Here is a 27,994-nt window from a genome sequence, read left to right on the forward strand (position 1 = left end):
CTGAATTGTTTTTCAGGTAGACTGCCTATTTCCTCTTCATTTGTTTGGTCTGGTGGGTTTTTATCTTGCTCCTTCATCTGCTGTGTATTTCTCTGTCTTCTCATTTTCCTTAACTTACTGTGTTTCGGGTCTCCTTTTCACAGGCTGCAGGTTCGAAGTTCCCATTGTTTTTGGTGTCTGCCCCAAGTGTCTGAGGTTGATTCAGTGGGTTGTGTAGGCTTCCTGGTGGAGGGTGTTCTGGTGGATGAGGCTGGATCTTGTCTTTCTGGTGGGCGGGACCACGTCTGGTGGTGTGTTTGGGGTGTCTGTGACCTTAATATGATTTTAGACAGCCTCTCTGCTAATGGGTGGGGTTGCATTCCTGTCTTGCTAGTTTTTTTGCTATAGGCTGTCCAGCACTGTAACTTGCTGCTCGTTGAGTGGAGTTGGGTCTTAGCGTTGAGATGGAGATCTCTGGGAGAGATTTCACCGTTTGATATGGCATGGAGCCATGAGGTCTCTGGTGGAACAATGTCCTGAACTCAGCTCTCCCACCTCAGAGGCTCAGGCCTGACACCCGGCCAGAGCATAAAGACCCTGTCAGCAACATGGCTCAGAAGAAAAGGGAGAAAGAAAGAATGAATGAAATAACAAAAGAAAGAGAAACAAAATATAATAAAATACAATAAAGTTATTAAAATAAAGAATTTTTAAATTATTAAAAATTTTTAAAAATAAAAGTAATTTAAAAAGAAAGAAAGAAGAGAGCAACCAAACCAGAAAATATATCTACTAATGGTAACAAGTGCTGAAAACTATACCAAAAAAACAAAAAACAACAGACAGAACTCTAGGACAAATGGTAAAAGCAAAGCTATACAGACAAAATCACACAAAGAAGCATACACATACACACTCACAAAAAGAGGAAAAGGAAAAATATATATATCTTGGGGGGGAAGTCTGAGGTCTTCTGCCAGTGTTCAGTAGGTGTTCTGTAGGAGTTGTTCCACATACAGATGTATTTCTGATGTATTTGTGGGGAGGAAGCTGATCCCCATGTCTTACTCCTCCGCCATCTTGAATGTCTCCTGGACTTTTGTTTTTGAAAGGTTTTTGATTACTGCTTCAATCTCCTTACTCGGGATCAGTCTATTCAGAAAATCTAGTTCTTCATGATTCAGTCTTGGAAGGTTATATAAGTCTAAGAATTTATATCCATTTCATTTTGGTTATCCAATTTGTTGGCATATAGCTATTCATAGTAGTCTCTTATAATCTTTTGTATTTCTGTGGTATTTGCTGTGACTTCTCTTTTGTTTCAGATTTTATTTATTTAAGCCTTCTCATTTTTTCTTAGTATGTCTAGCTAAAGGTTTTCCCATTTCATTTATCTTTTCAAAGAAGCAGGTCTTAGTTTCATTCATCTTTTTCTGTTGTCTTTTTTTCTCTATTTAATTTACTTCTGCTCTAATTTTTATTATCTTCTTCCTTCTACTGACTTTGGGCTTTGTTTTCTCTTCTTTTTCTAGCTATTTTATGTATAAGGTTATATTATTTATTCAAGAATTTTCTTGAGATAGGCCTGTATTGCTACCTTCCCTCTTAGTACTGCTTTGGTTGCATGCATAGGCTTTGGTATGTCATATTTTCATTTTTATTTGTCCTCATGTGTTTTTTTTAAATTTCTCCTTTGAATTTTTCCATTAACCCAATATTTGTTCAGTAGCATGTTGTTTAGTCTTATGTTCATTTGTCTATACAGGTTGTATCCTTTTCTTCTCCCCCTCATATTTTTGTTGCCACAAAAACATCCCTTTTTATGACACAGCCCATGGGCACCAATGTAGCCAGGAAATAAGAGTCGTTTACCACCTCTGCCACCAGGTTTTCTGGGGGTCAGGATTATGGGCAACACCTCTACTCTTCTCCTGATTCTACCCTCTCTATGTATTGCGATCTACCTACCTTCAGATGTACAAACATGTAGGTCTCTCTGGAGTCCTGGTGTCTTGGGCAGAGGAACCTTTGTTGAGTTATGGATGTTTTACTAGTTATAGATTGAAGGGGAGAGACAAAGGGAGTGTCTCACACCACCATAATGCTGATGTCATTCTAGGGATACCATTAGAATTCTGCCTACTCCAAGAATTTAACTGCCTCAGACCCCAGACTCTTAAATCTTTAACTCCAAGCTAAGAGAATCAATATTACTCCCCTAGCTAGCATGGTAGTCTATAATCTTTGTCATTATTGTACCTTTCCTTGACTCACTCAAATGTTCCCTCCTTAGGGAAGGAAATTAGCAGCAGTCCTCGATGGAGCAAAAGGCCACACAGATGAGGACTATGAAGACCCTGAGCTTCATATGGTAGAAGCACGGCAATCAGTGAAAATTTTACCAGCCAGGCCTATAAAGGAATCTGAATATGCAGGTAACATTTGGGGGCTGAAATCTGAAAATGCACGTCCCTGCTGCAATAATGCATAGCAACTAAAGCTGCAGGTTCTGAATTAAACAGCTCTAGTTTAAAATCATGCTTCTATGTCTTATTAGCTGTGTGACCTTGAGCAAGCATCTAAAAATCATTTTCTCTATCAGAAAACAGGGCTCATAATAACAGAACTTACCCCCAGAGTGTTTTTTGAAGATCACATGTATGATGCATGCTGAGTTCTCACCAGAGGACTTAACACAGAGTCAGAGCTCTATGACTATTGGTTATTATTATCATGATGCTCATCTTGAGTCCTAGAAACAACTGATGAGGATGACAGAAGATTGACCAGCAGGAATGTGGGCAATATCCCTGTTTAGACAAAGTTTGCATAGAGGAGATTACAGTAAAAGGGAAGAGTTTTTAATATGGCTGATATGTTTTGCCAGTAACCAGCATACGAGTGGCACTAGGGCATGGCAGCAAAGCCAAGCTTTTTAAGAGAAAGAAGACCTTATTACAAATAAATCCACCTTTGCCTCTTTCTAACTGGGGTGCTTTGGGCAGCTCCAGGAAGTTCTCTGAACCTTAGGCAAAGCACACTGCTGTAAGGGAAAAGAGAAAGCATTTGTGATTTCTGAGAGCCTGGTCTACTGAAATGAATCTACTGGAGAGAATCACCTTGTAAATAATAATGATATTCCTTTCTTCATTTACTCAGCAAGCATTTACTGAGTATCTACAGTGTGCCAGTTATCACGTTAAGATTGTTCAAGTGACATAAAGATAAACAAAGCATAATCCATGTTCTCAGGAAGGTCACAATCTAATGGCAGAAAGACAGATAAACAGATAAGTATGATAGAATAAGTTAAGTAGATAATGTATATAATTATGTTAGGTATATAATTAAGTATATGACATGAAAAAGCGAGCCAGGGCTGGTGTGCGGGTGTCTAGGAAGATTTTCGAAGGGCATGACACAGCCCAAGCCTTGACAGATGAGTAGAATTCTCCAAGTGTATAAAAGAATGAAGAATGTTCAGGTCCAGACTTTGACATTTACGTGTATGGACCAAGAGGAGTGATTTGTCCTCTTTGAACCTCAGTCTCTTCATCCGTTAAGTGGAAATAGAATTACTTGCCTCATACCTATACTGTGATGATTCAATGAGTTTGTAGATAGGTAAATAGTTTATAAATTATAATATGCTGAGCCATGTAAAGTATGACCTTAAATTTTTTCTCTCCTCACAGATACACGTTATTTCAAGGGTGCGATGGACATGCCGCTTTCCTTAGATGCCAAGACCTCTATCCCCACAGACAGGCAAACCTGGATGAGGCTGGAAGAAGTGAGTAAAGGCTTGACCGTATGAACCAAACATATGGAGAGCACATCCTAGCAGCCAAGAGCTTCCCCATCTCTCATTCCCAAGGCATCTTGTTAGGTGATGAGCAGGTCAAGCTCAGTGAGGTACAGGGGGATTAGACTGGTGGGATCATGGTTCTAGAATAAGTCTAGAAGGGAGAAGCACATTTGTTGAAGATTTTCTGTGAGCCAGGCATCAGGCTTTCACCTGCACCTCATCTAATGTTCATCCTGTTCTCCAGAAGCAGAATTTAAATCAAAGCTTTTTGATAATAACATCATTTTGCCCAGATTTTAGGCCCAAAGATTCCAACTGCTAATTATGTGGTAATAAGTACAGTCAGCCTTCCATATCTGCCAGTTCCCCATCTGCAGATTCAACCAAGGATTAAAAAAAAAAAAAAAAATCCACAAAGTTCCAAAAACGGAAAACTTGAATTTGCCACATGCCAGCAACTATTTACGTAGTATATACATTGTATTTACAACTATTTACATAGCATTTACATTGTATTTGGTATTATAAGTAATCTAGAGATGAATCAGCCAACCAAGGATTGAGTAGCACCATAGTATGTACTTAGTGAAAAAAATCCAAGTATAAGTGGACCCACACAGTTCAAACTCATGTTGTTCATGGGTCAACTGTATACAGGAGTATGTGTGTAGGTTATTTCCAAATACTATGCTATTTCATATAAAGGATTTGAGCATCCACAGATTTTTATATTCATGGGGGTTCCTGAAACCAATCCCCTACAGATACCAAGGGACGACAGTAAGTCAAACAACTTCTCTGAGCCTCTTTGTAAACCCATCTAAAAAATAAGAATAAAAATCTCTGCCATGCTTACTTCAAAAGGCTGTTGAGACCACAAAAGATAATCTTATGAAAATATCTTGTAAATGTAAATGCTCTAAACACATATAGAATTTTATTTGTAATAACACTTTTGCTAATGTTTAATTTTCTTAATGCAGAAATGCATAAGATACAAATTAATCATCCCTGGGGTTGCAGGGCTATCAGTCATAACATTTGGGGTACATTTCATGTCAATGTTTTCTATGCTGATATGTTTCATGCAAGGGAGTCCTTATTGTATAGTATATACCAGTTTTCTTTCCTTTTCACATTAACTTTCAGTCATAAAACAATCTCCCATGTGACAAAACAAGCATTAATAAGCATAATCTTTACAGATACATCACTTCCCATTATAAGATTTTTAATTATTTTACTTAACCATTGAGTGAAAACATTTTAAATGCTTTTAGTACATATTGTAACATTTCTTCCTGAAAAATCATTTCAACTTACCCTCCCAGAAGCCCTATGTTGGAATTTCCACCTCATAGAATTCTCACCAAAACTGGATATTACATTTATAATCATAATTTTAAAAAACAAAAAAGAGATTTCACTGTTCTTTTTTTAAATCTGTAGCACATTTATTAGTGAGTGTGAACATGCTTTTGAATATTTATAACACATCTTCCTTGTGCATTATCTGTTCAAATAGTTTACCTATTTAACTTGAGGGCTTCTGTTAAATATTGACAAGAAAAGGAAACTACAAATTTTACCAAATAATGTCATTTACACAGAACACAGCCAAGAGAGATTGGGAGAGCAAGATAAGGGATACAATACTGAACACTTCCTCTTTACACAGACACCAAGCTGAACACCTGAATCATTCACTGAACAAATTCACTCAAGACATATGTGTTGGGTGCCTGCCATGGACCAGACAAAATTATAGGCATCGCTAAACCACCAAGGCCCTGCTCTCGTGAAACTTACATCTAGTGGGAGGAGGCCTGTGATAAATAAATAGATAAATAATAGATACAAAGACAATATGTCAAGTGATGAGTGCTTTGAAAAAATAATGAAAGCAGGGCAGTCAGAGAAGGTCTTTCGGAGGATAGATGGCAATAAATGAATGAATGAATGACATTTAATCCTTAAAATGACCTTGCAAGACAAATGTTATAATCTCTATTTTAATGGTTCCAATATTTACCTTCTCTGAGCCTTTACTGTCTTAGCTATAAAATCTCAGAGCGTTATGATAATACGTACAAAGCACAGTGCCTGGCACAAAGCAATCCATTACTGAATGACACCTCCATGAGGACAGGGACCATTTTAGCCCCAGTACCCAGCACAGTGCCTTCATGTAAGAAGTTTTCAACAGATATGGGTTAATTGGATAGAAATGAACAAACAAACTCTCGGTCATTTGATCTGAACCTTGAAATATGAATAGCTTGAAATATTAATAGGAAAAGAGACACAGTCTTCTTTCCCAGTTTGATTTCTATTCACATGGAACCCTTTTCCAGTCTGTTCCTCAAAGTTGTCATGTGAATATCTGCTACTATTCCCAAGATGTGAAACTAGGGCAGCCCCACAGGGGGCTGTTTGACAGGGAGGAGGACATTTCAGGGCTCTCACCACTAAAGCATGAAGCATATTCAGGGAACAATAGGAATTTTAGAGTCACTGGGCCAGAGGCTAAAGACACAAGTTCTTGTCTGGTTATAAAGAGTAGAAAATTCTGACCTAAAAAGTTAAGCTTTTCTTTCCCTAAAAATCACTGATAATCCCCCTTTCCATGTAAGTAAACCTTTATGAGAAGAATGCTTTTTAAAAAAATAATAATTCTTATTTGATTTTTTTAAAAACAACTATGCCAGAATTTGTCTCCATTTGTATTACTTTATATCCTTTCATATTATCTTTGTAGCTTTCTGTTATAAATTTCTTCTTTTACTTAGGTCACTTTGCAAGTGGAACTATAATCTCAACATATTAAGTCAAGTGAAATCTTGTGAGAAAATGGATATGGGAGACTTGAGCACAATTTTGGCCAGGAGGGAAGTTGTCTTATAAATTAATTAAATAAGGACTTGGCCTCCATTCAGATAAAAAAGGAATTTTGCTTTTATAATCAATGTTTGAATAATCAAGTTTTTATGGTAAACAGATTTTTTTTATTATAACCTCATTCTCAGGAGTTAATTCTAATTCGTTTTGCACATTTATGTTGAGATTAAACTCTCTGTGAAATGGATCTTCAACAATCCTTACAGCGGCCAGTTCTTACAATGACTCCTTAGACTGGTTACAACTGTCTTAAACCACTAGACCACTGTCCATCTTTTCATTTATTGAGCGCTTGCTGTGTACAAAGCACTATGCTCAACAATGGGGATTTTTAAAAAATGAGCCAATGCCCACAGTCTAATGGAGGAGGCATTGGCCCAAACAGGCAGTTTTGATGTAATACAAAGTGTTAAGACAGAAGTGACACAGGGTGCATAGAGCAGGGAGCTGCATCACTTAGTCCAGCCAGAGGCTTTTAAGAAGCCTTCTGGAGGAAGCAATGCAGAGCAACCTTTGATATCAGTAACACACTGCACTGTAATCGGTAGTTCTGATCCGAGACCATTTTGACCCCTAGTGGTCATTTACAATACCTGGAGACACTTTTGGTTGTCAAGACTTGGGGAGCGCTACTGACACGTACTGGGTGGAGGGCAGGGATGTCGCTCAGTATATTGCAAAAGCACAGGGCAGCCCTCACAGCAGAGAATTATCCAGCCCCAACTCTCCATGATCCTGAGGCTGAAAAACTTCTCTTATAATTAAACCTGTGTTATAATATATTGTAAACTCAGAACTGCAGGCATGTCTGAGTCTTCCTTCACCATCCAAGTTCTTATTCCTCTTTGTTCCCTCATAATCCAGCATTGATACAGGTATAAAGTAGGCACTAGTAAATATTTATTTGATAGAAAAATGGGAGTAGCCCTGGGGGAGGGGCAGGACATGTTTCTAGGCCCGGGATCCTATGCTAATATCATCAGAGGGTACCTCCCTCTGGGGAAGATGCAATGCAAAGAAACTCTCTCATGCGAAAGATCCAAATGGATCCAAATGTTCAAAAGGGAAAATGGACACTGGCCACCAAAGGGGAAAAGAACAGAAACACTAAGGAAGCCCCATCCCTAATACCCTAATCACGCACAGCCCAGCTGAGACAGAGACAATGGAGAACCTCTCCTGCTCCAGGCTAGCAATGGCAGGTGGGAAAGAGCATTGGGAGAGACCTGCTCTGCAGGGCAGGTGCCCAGGGAAGGCTGAAAGCTGAGGATGCAACAAAAACTTTGCAAAACTCCAATAAAGATGTTTAAAATAAAAAGCTACCATAAAAAAATTAAATTAAATTAAAACCCAGCACACCAGGCTCCATACCCTGGTGGAGTTGGAAGCTGATGGTGTGATGAAGGAAGCCGTAACAACAGCAAACCCAAACCACACTCAAGTCTTGACTAACTTGGCCAGCAGAAGAGCCACCACTTTCCAAGCATAAATAAGGTGATTCAACGTTCCACAGAGGAAGAGGTGGACGTTGAACATTAAGACATGAGGTAACAAGGCGTTCAGTGACCCTTCCTCCCCATCCACCTTGGCCAACTCAAGTTGGCACCAATAAAGTGTAACACTAAGACTCTCTATTAGTCAGGGTTCTCTAGAAACATAGGTGGTAGTTGATAGATAGGTAGATAGATAGATAGATAGACAGATAGATAGATAGGTGATAGATGATAGGATAGATACGATAGACAGAAACATATAGACATATATAGCCATAGACATAGATACATATACACATACATATAAATAAATTAGTGATTATGGAGGCTCAGTCCCACAGTCTGCCATCTGAAAGCTGGAGACCCAGGAAAGTCATTGGCATAAGTTCCAGCCTGAGTCCAAAGGCCTGAGCACCAAGGCAACCAATGATGTAAATCTCAGTCATCGAGGGCAGGAGAAGACCATCGTCCCTGGTCAACAGTCAGGCAGAAAGATCAAATTCTCCTTTCGCCTCCTTTTTTATTCTATTCAGGCCCTCAATGGACTGAATGATGCCCACCAGCATTGGGGAGGGCAATATGCCTTACTCACTCTACTGATCCAAATTCTAATCTCATCTGGAATCACTTTCACAGACACACCAAGAAATAATGTTTAATCAAATATCTGGATACCCTGTGACCCTGTCAATTTGACACATAAAACTAACCATCGTAGACCCCAATACTGATCTAGGCTTAAAGGCTTTCAAAGGCATGGGGCATCATTAGGATGTCTCTATCATCTTCTTCACTCTCATGCCTAATGATTGTACAGCCAGCCCTTAATAGTTCAGCAACACCTTTACTACTATTACTAATGACAGCTAACAAGTATTCAGCTTCATTTGTGTCATTTCCTGTTCTAGGCATATTGCCTGTCTCATGTAGTCCTGCCACCCTTGTGAGGTATCAGTTCTTTTGTTACCTCCATTTCACAGATGAGGAAACTGAGGCTTAGAAGGTTAAATGACTAGCCATGTTCTCAAAGCCAGCACATGATGGAGGTGAAATCCCAGCACGGGCATCCACACGAGGCCACACTCTGATCTGCCCGCTGCATCGCTTTCATGGACTTGATTATGTATGTTGATCTTCACAATAATTCAATGACATGATTGACTAAATATTTTCCCTATTAAAAAGATGAAAAATCCAAGGCTCATAGTATGGTAAATGCTTTTCCAAAGTTTCACAGCAATAAGATTGGACTGGATCTCAAACCAAGTATTTTTATGGCAAATTACCACCTGAGGCCACTACCCTCATTGCTGGCACAGTGGTACATGTATTTATACGTATTTACACATATTGACTGATTGCCTCCCATACTCATAGGGTGATCTATAAGAATGATGAGTCCAGGGACTTATGCCTTTATCCTTGGGAAACACCAGATTACAGTTATATACTGAGTGGCAGGTCATGAGATGGTATAGTCACAATTTAAGGAATAACGGTGCCACGTTGTCTTCTACAGGTGGAACAACCCATTTCCAGGGATATCAGAAGCCAAGATGTTAAAGGTAAAGTCAAATCACAAAGTTTGAATTATAAGTATATTTGCATCTTTCTTTGCTTCCAAGATCCTCTTACATTTTTGTCTGTGGCCACAGATTTCTTCAACAATGTTATCTATTGAATTAACCTTCATGAAATAACTAATTTTGGAAAGACTCTCTCACATCTTATGTTTTTTTATCACCTTACCTTATTAATGAAGAAATTGATCATGAAAAGTCATATTCCATGTTGTGCAATTTGGGAAAGAAATTGTTTTGAAACATATGGGTTGCATCAGATATATAACTAAGTTATTTCTCTAAGCATACCCCTCCGTAAAATTGCAAGATAGAAATCTAATTTTTAAATGCTGATTAATTAACATGAAAATAGATTTTAAAGCTTCCGGCAAAGCAACTCAATTTGGAGATAAAGATACAGGTAAGAACCTGAAAGGAAATAATCAATTTCAGTTGTGCTAGAGGCACAAATGGAGGACAGCCAAAGAAATTTAATTGGATCCTATACATTATAGCTTCTCTCATCATTTCCCCCAAAGTCCCCATATTCTCTTACAATGTTCAGTTAGAAAAGATGACAATCCCATGATTTACATTTCCCAGTAACTGAAACATCGAATTCATCTTTTATGTGTCTGATGCTACATTTTATAACATATTATTAACATCACATTTTCTTTAACGGGAAAGTGTAATAGTTAGGGTCCTAAGAGGAAACAGATGGCACACACCCAAATTAGGATAATTGAAGGAGGTTTATTTACAAAGGAACTATTGAGTAAGGTGTGTGAGGCGTAGGAGGAGAATGAGGGGTGATGCAGAGACTGGGGCCAACAGCAGTGGTGCTGTCACCACCCCTAAGCCCAAAAGGATGAGGAAACAGCTACAGAAAATCAGAAGGAGCTCACCACCTTGAGAGAAGCAGTGACCATTGGTTGAGGAACACCACCAGCCCATGTGGACCTCCCAGGGTGGGAGTCAAGGGAATACATGCCCCAACCTCCCTCTCCAACCTTCCTCTGATCTCCTGTTGGGACTTCCCAATGGCTGGACCCAACCTGAAACCACGGGGCAAGGTAGCCTGCATGTGCTGGTTGGTCTCCCAGGATGGAGGGTGGGGTGGAGCAGGGTGGACAAGGTGAACAGTGGACCTGGAGGTGCAAAGGGAAGATATGCACACAGGGAAGCAAGGTGGAAGGAGCAATGAGAGGAGCCCAAGCCCAGGCTCTACTACTCCCTGGCTGGGTTACCTTAAGTAAGGCACCTAACCTTTCTGAGTCTTACTTTCCTCCTCCTGAAATGGGAAGTGGGCAGGGCTTTTATGACTCATCAGTTCAATTGAATTAGCAGAGGCAGGAAACAAGAGCTGTTCCCTCCTCCATCTCTCCTCTCCATCCTGCACGGCCTGACAGACCCCTGTCTATCTTCCCTCTAGACCTCTCCTAAACCTCTCAAAATAGGGGAGATTTCCTATCGGTGCCTCTTTAGTCCTTAAACACGGAAATGCCTTCCATGCACACAGCACTTGATTCAGAGCTTTTCTCCATTAACTGATGTATTTTAGTCCTTAGAAGACCACACGAATTACGTAGAGGAAGTTTTTTCACGCCTCTTGACAGAGAAAAGGAGCAGAGCACAGAGGCATCCCACAGCAGATCATAAACATTTGATATATAAATGTCCTAAGTCCTAATAGAAGCTTTATAGGCAATTTATTGAGAAATGAGTCCTGGGGAGAAAACAGACAAGAAATGGATTTCACAATTCCCCTCTTTTTTAAATAGTTCACTATAGACATGCACCTTCATTTCTTTGATTGCAGAATCTTCTTTGACCACTATTCTACATATATTAATATGTCTGTGTGACTCTCAGGATGGTTCTAATTCCAATTCCAACATACGCAGGGGGGCAGTTTCCACCCACACACCATCAAGCAATTCTCTGGATACCAGCTGGGTATCCTACAATTCAACCCAATTCTCACACTATCCACCCAGAGACAGCACCAAATTCCACAAGTTAAGGGCTCAGTCCTACAAGACCGTACCTCACCACCACTTCAGATGCCAGTCACAAGCCCAGATTGTCACCTGTGTTTCTATAGATTGGAGGTTCCAACCACTCCCTCCTTAGGTTCGATTAATTTGTTAGAGTGGCTCACAGAACTCAGAGAAACATTTTACTTATTAAATTCCCAGTTTATTGTACAAGGATATAACTCGGGAACAGCCAGATGGAAGAGACATATAAGGGGAGGTATGGGGAAAGGGCAGGGATCTTCCATGCTTCCTGAATCTCTCAAACTCCAAACTTTGGGGGTTTTATAGAGGCTTCATTACATAGGCATGGTTGATCAAATCATTGGCCATTGTGGATTGAACTCAATCTCAAGCCACTCTCCTCTCCCTGGGGCGGGGGGGGGGGGGGAGGGTAGACGTAGGGGACTGTAAGTTCTAACCCTTTGATCCCCTGGTCTTCAGCTAGGCACCACTGACAGCCAGTCCCCATCATTAGATGGAGTCCAAAAGTCACCTCCTTAACAGAACAAAAGACACCTTGATAGCTCTCATCACTATGAAATTCCAAGGGATTTAGGAGCACACTTTGCCTCAGCTTACAAATATTTGGAGTAGTCAACAAAAATTTGCATGGTAAAATGGAAGAAAAATGTTTTAAATCATAGGAAGTATCTAGATAGACTGTAAGACTAAGGTAAAGATAAAATTCAGGATGCTCGGGAACACATCACTACATTCTATTACAATTAAACTGCTAGTTTTTCTCTAAGCTTCCCGGTAACCTAAGCAAAAAGGCGATCACGCTTTTTTTACGTGAAATTAATTACCCCAAATTTAAAAAGAGCAAAGAAATTCCTCCGGGAGTGCAAGAAAGACACATCTTTCAGAGCTAAGTTAGTGCTGTCAATTTTATAAGGGTTGTTGGCTGATATCCAAGTACCATGGCTATAAAATATGACTTTTTTAAAAGTAGACCCCAATGTAAAGTGAAATCATAACTGCAGAGATGACCTCAGTGAAAGCAAGACTCACAGGAGTTGAGCTTGTAGGTTGCCTGGAAAACTTCTTCAATAAGAGTTATTTCTTCATGTCTTCTTTTCCTGCACTTCCATAATTGATGGTTTTGTATTATCACCCAGAGCTCTAAGGTACTGTACAGAGAAAGGAGCTGAAAAGAGGAAAAGTAATATGAATGCCCCCATTTTGGGGATCAGGCATCTTGCTGGAAAATGCTTGAATGATTTATGTGTTTATTATAAAATTCTGTATTTTTGATGCAAACACATTCTCAGATAATTTATTCATTCTCACAAAATGTCATATAGAAACACATATTGCGTGGTTCAGTAATGGCAGAATTTTATGGTGATATTTTTCATCAAGTTGAGCAGTTATAGATTTATGTTAATGTACATCTCATATTATTTTTCTTGCAATCATATTCTGACATTATCTGGAAACTGTCAGATTTCAAGAACTTATCTTCCCTGAAGCTTGGCTTTTTCTTTTTTTTTTTTTTTTCATTCCTAAAAATGGGTAAAAGTTTATTTGGGGGCAAAGTATGTATATAGTGTAAGTTGTTTATGATGAACCATTAATTAGCATTAACCACAGATGCAGAAGAAATTGTCTCTTTTCAGGTGAAGATAGCTGTAATATTCAAAAATGGTGTGCTTAGCTTCTTAATGCTGAGAATAAGTGAGCCTAAAATGAGCTTGTCTTTGCCTTGCATGTGAACCAAGCACAAACTCTAAACTAGTTTCCTTTGAGATAAAAAGCATATCATATACAAGAATGAATTTATAATGAAATACAATAAACTATCCATGAGAAGAAGGAATTATGCATAGATGGCTAAACATGGATATCCAGAAACATGAGCTTGGTTGAAAAGAAGCAAGATAGCATTCTGCATAATGTCATCAAAAGACCTTTCTACTAGTTTGATTTTATTCGAATTTAGATGTCATAGAGTTTAGAGTTGATCTGGTTTTACCCTCTCATTTTATGCCAAGAAGCCTGGCAAGAGAAGGGGCTCACTCAAGGTCACAGAGCAAGCAGTCCAAGCCTAGACCAGAGCTCAAGTTTTGTCAACTATGGCAATGTTTCCAGGGTTTTACTATATTTACTAGTATCTAAAATTTTTTCTGCAAACTCTCCCTGTTCCCTGATTTCCCACTCATCCAAACTATGCAATTTTTAGTGCAAAAGACATGAATTGAGGGATGATACTGTCCTCTAGTGGCAGAACACGGCAACACAAAACATCACAACAAATGGTGGAATTTGCCATCCTATAGATTACATCCTTAACAAATAACAAGCTTTAGGCCCCAGGCCTAGAAATGATAAGAAATAAATTTAAGATTACTCTCGTACTATTTTAGATTTAAATTTATTTCAGACACAGCCAGTAGCTCAAAAGTGATAGAGGTCATACCCTTATTTGGGAGCAAGAAAAAGAAAAGTGAGAGAGGCATTGATATAATATTCAGTTCAAAGCCAATGTTATAAATGTTGTAAAATCACTCATTAATGGAACTACAGGACAGTATTTTGTCTCACCATCACACAGAGAAAAGAACAAGCGTTTGAGTAGCAAATACACTCTTCAATAGTGAAATATAAAGAGTAGCCACAATTAGAAGAATTGAAAACACGGCAGTTACAACACCGTGTGATAACTGCCAGGGGAGAAGGCCACTTTTATTCAAAAATCACTTTGTGCCAGGGCACTGAGTCACAGTAGACCTTACACCATAAGGAGTCCACAGTCCGGTCGGGTCTATACGAAGTGTTGTTGGAACTCAAAAAAGTACTTACATACTTAATTCGGCCCCTGCAGAAGAACTGTGAATCCTAGGAAGGATTCACACAGCAACGGACACTGGGCTGAGGTGTGAGACAGTGACCTCAGGGGAAGTTAAACATTATGTCTGAGATGTAGCAGCAGCTAAGATATGGCTGCATGAATGTTAGATTTGGGGTCAAGGAGACCTGCGTTCAAATCCCAGCATTACCGCTTTCCAAATGTGAAATCTACAAGGAACGTAATCTCTCCAAGTTTGTTTCCATATCTCTAAGAGGGAGGAAATGCACCTACATTGTAATACATCTGTCTGTTTTAAAGTTAAAAACCAACGCAAATCCTATAGCACGGTTATTGACACGTGACGGACACTTGACAAAGGGATACTGAACTGAACTAATGGTTTCTGGAATTCATTCCTCCCTCTTTTATCCTCTGCTGTTCTCCCTACACTGGAATGTATTCCTGCCTCTCTGTGTAGGCTGAAACCATCTCATGCTCTATCTACTTTGGTATGGAGCATACACAATAAATCTGTTATCAATGAATATAAAAATAAGCTCCTCAATCACAAAGACCAAAGTTTACTAAACATTGTTTTCCTTACAGCAAACACATAGCACCGTGCTGAGCACATAGTGGATGCATAATAAACACTAAAGTAACTCTAAAGTTTAGCCCATTTTAATAAAAGCGTATTAGATAAGCCCTGCAGGCTGTCATAGGACCAACTAGAGACAAGCCTGTGATCCTCTGCCATGCGTTCCCATTCGGTAGAGGCCTGCAAGAGGCAAGTCAAGAAGCCTGGTTGCTTCTGGCTCTGTCTCTGTCTGTGCTATGAATTTGTTAGTGCAAGTTCACATGCCCAATGAACAGTAAAGCCAAACAAACTGAAACATAGGAGTTTGGAGCAGAAAAAGATTTACTGCAGGGCCATGCAAAGGGACTGGTGGCTCATCCTTTAAAAAACCTTGAGCTCCTGAAGGGTTTCAGCAAAGCATTTTTAAAAGCCAGGTGAGGGGGTGGGTGGTCACAGGGTATGTGATCAGCTCATGCACAGTTCTCTGATTGGCTGATGGTGAAAGAACAGGGCAGTGCCACGGGGGTTCACATTATCAGTCCTTAGGCTCCAGGAGGCCTGGGGGCTGTATGCTCATGGTCATCAAGTAGTTAAAACCTTCCATTTGGTGCGTGGTTTTCACATCCCACATCCGTAAAAAAATACTCAGGAAATGTGCATCAAATACTCTTATCTATATACTTCACAGAGACGAGAAAGCAGGGGATATGGGGGAAGGCCTGTCCCAGGAAGATCCCATAGGATCCTGCTCCGTTACAAATTTAGGCAAATGATATTCCCTTACTGGCCCTTAATATCCCATCTATAGAAATATGGTAGAACACATTGGCCTCTAGCATTTTGTGAATCCATGGATATGGTTCATACATACAAATCCACCCACCCCACTGCCCATGTCATCGCCTCTGAAGCCTTAGTCCTTCCCTTCACCCTGCCTGCCCACCTCTCCTGAGACACCCAGGTCAGCAGAAAAGATGTCTCCTGGGCTTGTTTAGGAAAGATGCTTCTATCCCACATCTGTCACTAACAAGGTGCAGCTGTTGACATACATGTTCCTAAGAAACTGCACTTTCCAACCTTGTTTGAGGAACTGTTAAAGCTGGCAGGTCCTTCCCACATCCTTGGCTTTGCCTAACTTAATCCCTCCCCACTAAATCCAAAGAATGCTTTCAGCAACTTACTGCTGGAATTAATTTCTGAAAGTTTCCACAGACATGGAGAGGTTTCTCAAACAGGCCTTGTGAAATATGTACTAGCCACTTGGATCGTAAGTTGCTTCTTTGGATGCTTCCGCAATTAATCATCAGGACGTGAAATCCTAAAGGTTCACTTTCATACATCATAAAACTTTTAGACATAATAAATACTGTGACTGAGGCCAGGTTTTATCCAATTTTGTTCAGAGTCTATGTCTCTAATTATAGAACATTACACTGATGGTATGTTTCCAAAAGTATTGACGGTGATGATCATATTTCATAGATAAAAGGTATTGCGTATATTTAGCACAAATTGACCAGGAGCTAATTGAAAAACAAGTATTATTTTATTTAAGCTTGGCCATCCAAGGAACCGCACTTCATTATCTGCATTTTACAGACATGGAAACAAGCCCATAACATTTAACTAATGTGCCCAAGATTACTCAGTAAGTGATAGAAGGGGGATTAGAACCCAACACGAATGATTTCAAAGATCCCGTTTGTTACCACTCTATTGCATCATTGTCCCTTCTATCAAGAAACAAATTCTTGGATTCTACATATCTTCTTTTCCAACCATTTAAATCACAGATGAGGATACCAAAGCTCAGAGAAGCCAAACAACTTGTACTAAGTCACATGGCACACTAGTAGTAGCACTAAAACCAGATCACAAGCAGTGGTAAATGTGTAATATCCACATCTCTGAAAAAAAGTTGGAGGATTGATGCTACTCAACATCAAGTCTTACTATAAAGGTACAGTAATCAAGACAGTGTGGTATTAATGAAGGACTAGAAAAATAGATCAGTGGAACAGAACAGAGAAACCAGAAATAGACCCCCATAGAGTCAACTGACCTTTGATAAAGAAGCAAAGGCAATACAATGGAGCAGAGGTAGTCTTCTCCACAAATGGTGCTAAAACAATTGGATATCCACCTACAAAAAAATAAATCTAGGTTCAGATCTTACACCCTTTGCAAAAATTAACTTGAAATGCATCATAGACCTAAATTAAAAATCAAAACTATAAAACTCACAGAAGATAGCATAGAAAACCTATATAACCTTGGGTATGGTGATGCCTTTTTAGTTACAACACCAAAGACATGATCAATATAATGGAATCAATATAAGGGAATAAAAAGACAAGCCACAGACCGAGAGAAAATATTTGCAAATGACACATCTGATAAAAGACTATTCTCCAAAATATACAAAGAACTCTTAAAGCTCAACAATAAGAAAACAAACAGCCCAATGGGAAAAAAAAAAAAAAAAGTGTCAAAGACCTCAACAGAGACCTCACCAAAGAAGACATACAGGTGGCAAATAAGCATATGAAAACATGCTCCACATCATATGTCACCAGGGAAATGTAAATTGAAACAATAATGAGATACCCCATCCATCGATTAGAATGGCCCAAATCAAAACACTGATAACAGCAAATGCTGGTGAGGATGTGGAGCAACAGGAACTCTCATACACTGCTGGTGGGAATGCAAAATAATACAGCCACTTTGAAAGACAGATTGGCAGTTTCCTACAAAACTGAACATACTCTTACCATGTGATCCAGCAATCACACTCCTTGGTATTTACGAAAGGAATTGAAATTTTATGTCCACACAAAAACCTACACACATATGTTTATAGCAGCTTTATTCATGATTACCAAAAACTTGAAAGCAACCAAGATGTCCTTCAGTAGGTGAATGAATAAATAAACTGTGGTACAATCCAGACATTCCACTGTGGAATATTATTCAGTGCTAAAAAGAAATAAGCTATCAAAACACAAAAATACATGGGGGAAACATAAATGCATATTACCAAGTGACAAAAGCCAATCTGAAAAGGCTACATATTATGTGATTCCAACTATATGACATTTCGGAAAAGGCAAAACCATGGTGGCAGTAAAAAGTTCAGTGATTGCCAAGAGTCTGAGTTGGGGAGAGCGATAAATACATAGAGCACAGAAGATTTTTAGTGAAAATACTCTGTATGATATTATAATGATGAGTACATCATACATTTGTCCAAACCCATAGAATGTACACCAAGAGTGAGCCCTTAGGTAAACTATGGTCTTTGGGTGATTATGATGTATCCATGTAGTTTCATCCTTGGTAAAAAATGTAACATTTTGGCGAGTGATGTTGATAATGGGGGAGGTTATGCATGTGTAGGAGCAAGTGATAAATTGGAAATCTCTGTACCTTCCTTCTAATTCTGTTGTAAACTTAAAACTGCTCTAAAAAATAGTCTTTATTTTTTAAAAAAGTAATTATGCTCACCACAGACATATTAAAGAAAATATTGCATCTCAAAAAAATAGTATGTACATACATGCATATATAGACCTATTATAAATTTTACTGATAAAAGGATGTATATAGCACACAGTTTTAAAATAATAGTAAATTATACAACACTCTATCATAAATTTTATATAGCCAATTGATTTTCACAGAGTGCTTTCGCTGATTTTTTCCAAACTCTTGTATCTGCAGCCAAAGATGACTGCAATTGACGTAATTACATAAACAGCTTCTTAGCTGAGTCAGATGATAGTTTTTCAATATCAGAAGTATATTTCCTCAATTGTCTTCTTTTTACAATGTAATGGGACAACGTACAGACACAACACACTTTTATATTTAATTTGTTTTGTCAACATTTTCTCCATCTCTTTAAGTCTAGACAAGCAGTAAAACAATAAATCAAACCCTAATTTGCAGCATTTGCCAATTTCCATGGTGTAAATACTTCCCCTACAGCAGATTTCCAGCCACCAACATGATCATTGAACAGGTAGTTGGGAAGAGATACCATTTTTTAGTATTTCCATCACAGACACAATAGAGGTAAATAACTTCAACAGCATAGATAAATGTGGTAGAATAACTAGGAAGTCATGAGTTTTGAGCAGATGCTACCTTTGTTTTTGAAAGAACTTAAGTGTACATTTACATAATTAATTTTTTAATAATGGCCATGTTTAACACCTGCATTGCAAAATCTTGAAAATTTAACAACTAGCTCCTGTAAGCTGGCACCAGTACCCCTCCCAGCCCCACCCCGAAATGCCACATGCAGGTCTCGCGATACTTTAACTTCACAGAACCCTCTGAGGCTGAGAACTTGTTAATGACTTCACCCTAACAAGTTATGGGGGTAATAGATTCTACAGCAATGCTGTGTTCAGCTCACTACATTATCTCCCAAGAAGCAATACATTTTTCAACAGAAGTGAAAACTGTCTTGCTGCAGACTGAAGAGCAAAATAAGGACACAGTCTCGGCAGATGGTGCTAATTACACATGCAGCCAACAGATGGCGAGCATGCCAGCCTCCTCCTAGTGAAAAATGCTTGATTGAATGTCAAGATGCGAACTATCTCGAATAACAACTGTTTGGGTCTTCTGATGGGACAGGGAATTTTTCATAGCATTTTGGGTATTTGTGTACCTCCTCAGGAGGGTCGATTGCCATTTTCCCTCTAATCTTCCATTACACAATAATACTAGTTACAGTGGGGATGCATTCAAAGCCATCACGTGAACTTCATCAATTCATTTATTCCACATACGAAGTCCCATGAAGTATGAGTAACCATGTCTCACTTTTCTAGATGAGAAATCGCAACCGTTCCTCAATCCATTTGTTTATTTCATTAATATTTATTGAGATCCTGCCATGACCCTTCCCATAGTAGTAGCAGAATCAAGGTTCAAACTCAAGAAACTCAGCTCCAAATCTCATCCTCCTTCAGTATGTCAAATACCTGAGTTGTTATTACTTTCTTGAACAAGCCCCACCCCCGCAAAAAAAATATGGTTGAATTTTATCTGAATTATTATCAAAGCTGTATGACAGTATGACAAGTTATTTCACCTGTTTGATCTAGTTTTCTCCCTCGTGGAGTCCCTGAAGTTCGTGTCTACCTCTTAGTCTATAACGTTTCAGTTATCTAAGCAATAAATAAGAGAAGCTCATGGCATAAATTACTGCTGTTAGATATATTTGACATAGCTGAAGCCCTCAGGATTTTTGATATTGCATATAATATCAGAAACACATTTAAAAAAATTTTTAACATCTTTATTGAGATACAGTGCACATACTATAAAATTCACTAATTTAAAATGTACAATTCAATGACTTTAGTATATTCATAGAATTCTGCAACTATCACCACAATCTAAGTTTAGAAAGTTTTATCACCGAAAAAGAAAGCCTGTATCCATTAGAAGCTGCTCCTCAACCCTTGCCCTTCCCCAAGAAACCACTAATATAATTCCCATCTCTATGGATTTGCCCATTCTAGATTTTTAAAATATAAATGAACTCATACAATATGTAGTCTTTTGACTTCCTTCATTGAGCATAATGTTTTAGAAGTTCATCTATGTTGTAACATGTCTCAGTACTTTATTCCTTTTTACTGACAAATAACGTTCCATAGTACAGACATACTTGTTTATTCTTTCATCATTCTGTTTATTCTTTCATCAGTTGATGGACATTTGGGTGGTTTTTACCTTTTGACTTTTATTAATACAGCTGTTATGAAAATTCATGTACAAGTTTTTGTATAGATGTATGTTTGCATTTCTCTTTGAGTATATACCCAGGAGTGGAATTATTATACCATGCGGTAGTCCTGCATACACACATTTTTTTTTAACTAATTTTTTTTTTTTTTTTTTTTTGGCTATGTTGGGTCTTCATTGCTGCGTGCAGGCTTTCTCTAGTTGCAGCGAGCAGGGGCTACTCTTCGTGGCGGTGCGCAGGCTTCTCATTGCTTTTCTTGTTGCAGCGTGAGGGCTCTAGGGTGCGTGGGCTCAGTAGTTGTGGCTCACAGGCTCTAGAGCACAGTCTCAGTAGTTGTGGCACACGGGCTTAGTTGCTCCATGGCATGTGAGATCTTCCTAGACCAGGGATCAAACCAGTGTCCCCTGCATTGGCAGGTGGATTCTTAACCACTGCGCCACCAGGGAAGTCCCTACACACAGTTATTAAATGAGGGGGATACTAACTGATGCCAGGGAAAACCTTACGTTTTAATGAAGGCACATGACTTACGGATGGCGTAGGGAAAAGATGCACCACCGTTAAGGCAAAGTTCTCACCACAGCCTACAAAACCCTGTGTGATCTGGACACTCCTCCACCTCCACCACCACCGCTGGGACAGTACTGCCCCTTTGTTCTCATCCCACCTCTGAGCCTTTGCACTTGCTTCTCCCCCTGTCAGTGAACTCTTGCCCAGGTATTCATATGGTGTGTTCCCTCACTTTCTTCAAGCCTCTGTTCTCATCACCTATCCACAAAGGCCTTCTGGGGTCTGTCTGAGAAATAGTAGCCCCGTCCGCCATCTCTCACTCACCCTACTTCATTTTTCTTTGTAGCACCTGTCATCACCTGACAACATATACTTTTGTTTACTTCTTTTCTATCTCCTACCACTGGAATGTAAGTTTACATGAGAATAGCAACTTTTTTTGACATTATGTTCCCCAAAACCTACCTCAATAAATGTATTAAAAATGAATCCATGCCTGACATACGCTATGGGCTCAATAATAAGTAAACGAATAAAAGCAAGATAGATGTCCTTTTCTAAACTCACAGTCACTGAAGCAAATGGGATACATATCTCTGAAGCAATAAGTGGAATGCTCCTATTGAATTCCAGATGCTCAGTCTTTTTATTGAATATTTTTCCAGTGAATTGAATTGATCCCCAATAGTTATAGTGGTAGCTATGAAAAAAGATGTCTTAGACCCCCGACATCTAGCTTCACAGGGAAAGTCATCAGCATAAGCCATAAGGTAGTTCCCCAGGGAGCTCTACTGCTGAAGCCAATGCACAATAAAATGAGGGCAAGTTAGTTTTATGTTTTCTAATTTCATGCCTTAAAGAAGCATCCTGTGGCCTAAGTTTTTTAGTAATATCATTGAAAGAGCCAAAGATCTAACATTAACTAGGTGGCCACAGTTGTTGAAATACGTTCTGGGTCATATTTTGTGTTTTTACAATGCCTGGAACATCTACGATTCATGCCTTCTATCAGTGTTTGGATTCACGCAGAGAAGTCTATCCTGTCTGTTTAAAAGCGTTTTCCAAAAACAAAATAGGGAGAATGGTAATTTTGTTCAATGAAGTAGTTATTTTTAGACCTGGAAGAACCCTTAAAATCATCCAGACCAGTATGTGCTGTGTTGTGCTGGTTTTGGCCAGCTGGACCTTTCCCCAAAAGAAATCTTAAGAGGAGACCCAGTGGGAAGTGAGTGGGGGTGGAGTCCCACCAGTGACATGGGGTGATGAACCAGAAACCAGCCGCCCCGTCCTGCAGTTTCCTTGGGAGTCCCCAGGGGGACCACAACGGACTCTTCGTAGCAAAGTGAAAAAACACAGATTTAATCCAACCTTGTTGTCTCACAAATAAGGAAAGGAGGCTCAGCCAGTGCTCAGTTGAGTTTTAAGTCTCCTACAATAAGATACAGACATTGACTCACTGACTCCTCCCACCCCCAATAAAGCAGCATTTATTAGGTCACATCCATTTTTACAGATAAGTGAGCATTGCTTCCTCAAGGAGCTTTTTCTGACGCCCCAGACTAACTTGTCTCCTGTGTGTCCATTCCATACCATGTCCTTCTCTTCTTGAAATTATCATCACGATTTTAATAGTGTTTTCAGTGCATGTCTACCCTCTTAGTTATAAGCCCTATGGCAGCAGGGACAGTGCCTCTCACCTTCCCAATTATGTCCCCAGAACCTGGAACTTGGCTTATAAACAGAACAACTGTAAACACCTTGAGGGGAAGGATTATGTTGTATTTGTCTTTTTTATCCCTAGTGCCTGGTCCTGTGCACAGTTCAGAGTAGCAGCTCAATAATTGTCTTTGAGTAGAATTGAATTGTGGAAATAAAACTGCCTAGAAGTTGGGAAAATCCTTACTGGGCCTCATTCAGGCTGTTCCTGGGTTGGGTGGTCTTGAGCAATTGTCCTACCTGGTTTGTCCTTAATTTTATCATTCGTAAAATAAAACAGTTGTTTTCTGGGGCCTTAGAAAACCCTTCCATCTGGAAAATTTCGTGATGCTATTTTCCTCTGCTTGGAAATGTCCGATGAAGGTGTGAGGCAGGGACTTGAGTTAATAAGATGACTGTATATATAAAAGAATGTTAATCAAGAGTTAATGGTTAAGAGAGGAACTTAGGGGTCGCACCACATGCCATGAAATCTTCATTCTACCATTTACTAACTGGGGGACTGAAGGTGAGGTACTTAACTTCCCCACACCCCAGTTTCTGCATCCAGAACAAAGGCAAGGATTGAATGAGATCACATAACTAAAATATTTTGCATGGTGCTGGGTATCTAATAAGATCTCAACAAATGTTCATTGGTGTTATCACCAAAATTATTCAAAGGGGAATGATTTCCATTTAAACATATGTGAAAATAGCTTGTTGACATTTTCCATAAACTCACTGATGTTCCTTCTTATGTTTTAGGAGACAAACCCACAAAGGGAAACAAGGTAAGAAAAAGCATTGAAATGCATTTGTTACCCACCCTTTGTTTTAGAAGCATAGGAATATGGACAATGTGAAAGCTTAGGTGGCACTTGAAATGTATACCCTAGAAGTTTGGTTGGGATTTGTCATTTCTACCTGTAAACCGAAAAATCACTAACCATTTAGTTCTGCTCAAAGAACCAGAACTTTAATTTCTGATTCTCTTTCCTTTTGCAGACTCCTTTACCACCTCCTCGGTAAGACACTGAAAACAGGACTTTGTTTTGCTGTATACTTAAATGATTAGTTCTATAATTTGAGAAAGAGAAACACAAACATCTGACACTGAAAGCTAATGAGCTGGTCAATGAACAAGATTAAATAAGCCTCATTCATCCATTTAATCATTCATTCATTCACAGTCATCTATTCAATATACCTCCACTTATCGATCTTTAATGAATGCCTTGCTTCCCTGCTTCCTGTTTCTTTCCTTTGTTTAGTACAGAAATCTCTCCTTATTTTTAGTACAGAAATCTGCCAGAGAGTCCTGGCACTGGGAAATGCCTTCAAGGGACCTTTAGTACATAAGTATATAATCATATAAGTATATATATATTTATATATATAATACATATACAAATGCAAATATTATTAGAGTTATATATATGGAGGCAAAAGCAACAGACTTGATTTCTTAGGCTCTGAGTCAGTCACTCTGCTGTTCTGCTTGGGCCCGTGAGGACCTCCATCACAGCACTTACTTCCCTGACTGGTCATCTTCTCACCACTTCTCTCTCTGCCCTCCCAGAGGGAAGCATCTTGAGCCAAGGACTGTGTCTTTTTCCTTTCTGCATCTCCAGCATCTACCAACAGTGCCCGATGCACTTTGTGAATAAGTGAGGGCCTGGGTGAATAAATGGGTGAGGGAGGCACCCGTTGACTTCGGAACATTGTCCTCTTTCTTTGGGGAGATTCAAAAGCTCATGTCTTCTAGTTTGGGGCAAAGGAAAGGCTGTAATCATATTTTTACTCCAGGCCTCCTAAAACTTCAACAGATGGCAGATTGATAAAGCTATGACACCCTATAGAAAAGTACGCAACACGCTAAAAAATTGAACTAGACCAAAGGGCAAGTTGCAAGGAGAGAGATTTAGGCTGGTTAGAAGAATGAACGTTCTGACGGTCGAAGCTCCCGGTAGAGAGCCGCCAGCCCCGCAAAACTGATGTTTCCAGCCCAAAGCTGAGGGCACAGCGGGCAGGGCTGTGTGAATTCCAGGTCTGAGGAGCCATCTGTGCAGCAAACCTTCTCAGGTCCCCACTGTGACTCTTCACACAGGCCGCCCATCACTCTTCCAAAGAAGTACCAGCCCCTGCCCCCTGAGCCGGAGAGCAGGCCACTCTTGCCTCAGAGGTACACCTTTCCCGAAGTCCAGAGAGGGTCCAGGTGAGAGGCTTGCTGTTGCTGGTGGTGAGATGACCAGGGGACGGGTGGGCAGGAGGGAGGCGGCAACAATAACCAAACCAGTCACCTCTCTACATGGGTTCCTCAACGTGGTGGGGAGAGCCAACCCATACCTTGAGGCAAAGCATCTCAGAAACCTGTAGTTTGACTCCTTAATGGAAAATACACCTTCCTTGTAATAAAATCAGTTACTGGAAGAACGGCTCGCTTACGATGTGAATTAGTTATTAAAGAAAATGTTATCATTGCCGGAACTGAAAGGGGTTCAGACTGTTTGAGGACCAATATCGGCCCCCAGCTTCCCATCTCCCAGGCTGGAGAAGTATAACCGCGCACGTGAAAACCCATTTGTCAGAAACATGACTGCGGGCTTCCCTGGTGACGCAGTGGTTGAGAGTCCGCCTGCCGATGCAGGGGATGTGGGTTCGTGCCCCGGTCCGGGAAGATCCCACGTGCCGCGGAGCGGCTGGGCCCGTGAGCCGTGGCCGCTGAACCTGCGCGTCCGGAGCCTGTGCTCCGCGACGGGAGAGGCCACAGCAGTGAGAGGTCCGCGTACCGCAAAAAAAAAAAAAAACACAAACAAACATGATTGCCTTTTTGACAAATAAATATGAAGAATCCGACCCTCTGGTATTAAGTGCTGATGCCAGGGCCCCGCTCCCAAACGTATGGGGCACCGGGCAGCCGAGCAGCCAGCTCTGATCAAAAAATGTCACAAACACGAAAGGACCTCTTTTTCTTTTCCCCGTGAGAGTTTAGATTTCCAAAATTACCTATTTTAGAAGTCAGAACAGAGACTGGCATTCCCCTCGTGTTGCTGCACAGAGAGAGAGATGCTTTCTGACTGCAAGCCTGGATCAGCCGGTGAGGTGCAGGGAGCTATTTCGTCAGTGAGCATTTCTCGTGCATACAGAAATTCAAAGTATCAGGCACATTTTGCACTTCTGTGGAAAACCCTTTCATCACTGGTTCTGATGGCGGAACGTAAAAGAGCCGAAAATGCCATTTCCCCCTAGGTTTTTTGGCAAATGCCTCTTCCCTTTCTGTCCTTTACAAGCCCACACAAACATACATCTTCCATGCAGAAACCTCTCCTGCTGTTCCTCGTGCAATTTCCTCTCTCCTCTGTCCCCATCTCTTCTCGAAACGTAGGGTCTCCGTCTTATATAAACTGGCAGAGGAAGGGCAGTGATTCCTAACTTGCAGGGGTGGGGGGGAAAAAATGTCTTTGCTCCCAGGGGAGTTCGTAGTGTCTGGAGACATTTTTTTGTGACAGCTTGGGTGCTGGGGATGCATCTAGTGGGTAGAGGCCAGGAATGCTGCCAAAAATCCTGCAGTGTGCGGAACTCCCCCAGAACAAAGAGTAATTAGACCCAAAAGGTCAGTGGGGCAGAGGTTGGGAAACTCTGCCCCAAGGCAAATGACTCGCTTCTCTAAGCCCAAGGCTTTTCTCAGCAGTAAAGTGAGGTTAAGAATAATGCCTACTGCCTACCTCCTGGGCTAATGTGAGAATTAAATAAGATGATTTCTATCAAGTGCTTATCAGTACCTGCCTAGCACATATTTATTACCAACATGTGTTACAGTTACTACCTTGAGCCATTTTCTATTGGTGCCTTTGCCACCGCATATATTTGGAAAGAAGTCTGTCCCTTTGACCCCAAAAGGAGGGGCTAACTCATTGCAGTATGCATATGTCCTAGAACCCCGCAGGGCAGTTTCCAGAGGGTCTGAGCCAGACCAAGAGTCACCAGATTTGCTCTCTTTTGATTTCTGTTTTCAAAGAATGAGAGTCTTGGAAACAACAACAATAATAGAACATCATCAGAATTGGAAATGTGAAATGCATTGTCCCTAAAACTCCTGACCAAGTCGTCTGATATGACAAGAACTGGCCCAAACTCAGAGGAGATAGAAAATAGGATGAATAAAGATCAAAGATGATGAGGTTGTTTAGTGTGGAGAAGAGAGGGTTTTTATTTTCTTTCTGTTTCTTTACATTGGAAAGAATAGGATGTGGGAACCCAGCAGGACGGGGTTTGGATCCCTGTTGAGCCACTTCTGGCTGTAAAACTTCAGGAAGCTCTTAAACAGTTCTGAGTCCTGCTTTCTTTATTGGTAAAAAGAAAATAACCGTCCCCATGAGATAGAATTGTGGTGAGGAGGTATGTGATTTTTCTAAAGTTACTAGGATCATATCTGTCACAGCATAGGAAAGAAGAAAGAAAAACACTTAAACAGCATCTCCCATCTGTACCCGACAGAATTAGGCACCCATAACCCGATTTTGTCTTGAAATAGAAGCTATAGATTCTAGGGCAATGTTTCTCATCCTGGCTTTACATTAAAATAATTAGGTAAACTTTTGAAAAAGTTCTGTTCTCCAGGATCTGTTTTAATTGAGAGCATCACTATAGGGCATTAGTATTTTTCAAAGCTCCCCAGATGAGTCTGATGTACAGCCAGGGCTAGGAACCCAGAGGGACCCAGATTCTACTGATATTTCTGCTACTCAAGCTTCGAAGGTGCTTAGGCCTTACCTGTCTGTGTCCAAGCTTCTAATGTCTAAAATAATACTCTCCTGATCTCCAGATGAGCCCCTCTGCTGTCTGGATCACACCAACCTATTGTCAGCC

The 27,994-nt window shown here is 40.1% G+C and overlaps 1 protein-coding gene across 1 annotated transcript in view; it reads left to right on the forward strand.

The window, feature by feature from the left end:
* CLNK (cytokine dependent hematopoietic cell linker) overlaps positions 1-27,994 on the forward strand; it is a 152,990-nt gene that overhangs the window by 79,625 nt on the left and 45,371 nt on the right. Inside the window, exons 6-11 of the mRNA XM_059066130.1 lie at positions 2,273-2,414; positions 3,675-3,772; positions 9,698-9,743; positions 23,891-23,916; positions 24,131-24,150; positions 25,233-25,340. Of these exons, the coding sequence (XP_058922113.1) occupies positions 2,273-2,414; positions 3,675-3,772; positions 9,698-9,743; positions 23,891-23,916; positions 24,131-24,150; positions 25,233-25,340 (440 nt within the window). The remainder of the gene's footprint in view (positions 1-2,272; positions 2,415-3,674; positions 3,773-9,697; positions 9,744-23,890; positions 23,917-24,130; positions 24,151-25,232; positions 25,341-27,994) is intronic.

The sequence above is a fragment of the Kogia breviceps genome, chromosome 6, assembly GCF_026419965.1.
Source record: "Kogia breviceps isolate mKogBre1 chromosome 6, mKogBre1 haplotype 1, whole genome shotgun sequence".
In the NCBI taxonomy this organism is placed as follows: Eukaryota; Metazoa; Chordata; class Mammalia; order Artiodactyla; family Physeteridae; genus Kogia; species Kogia breviceps.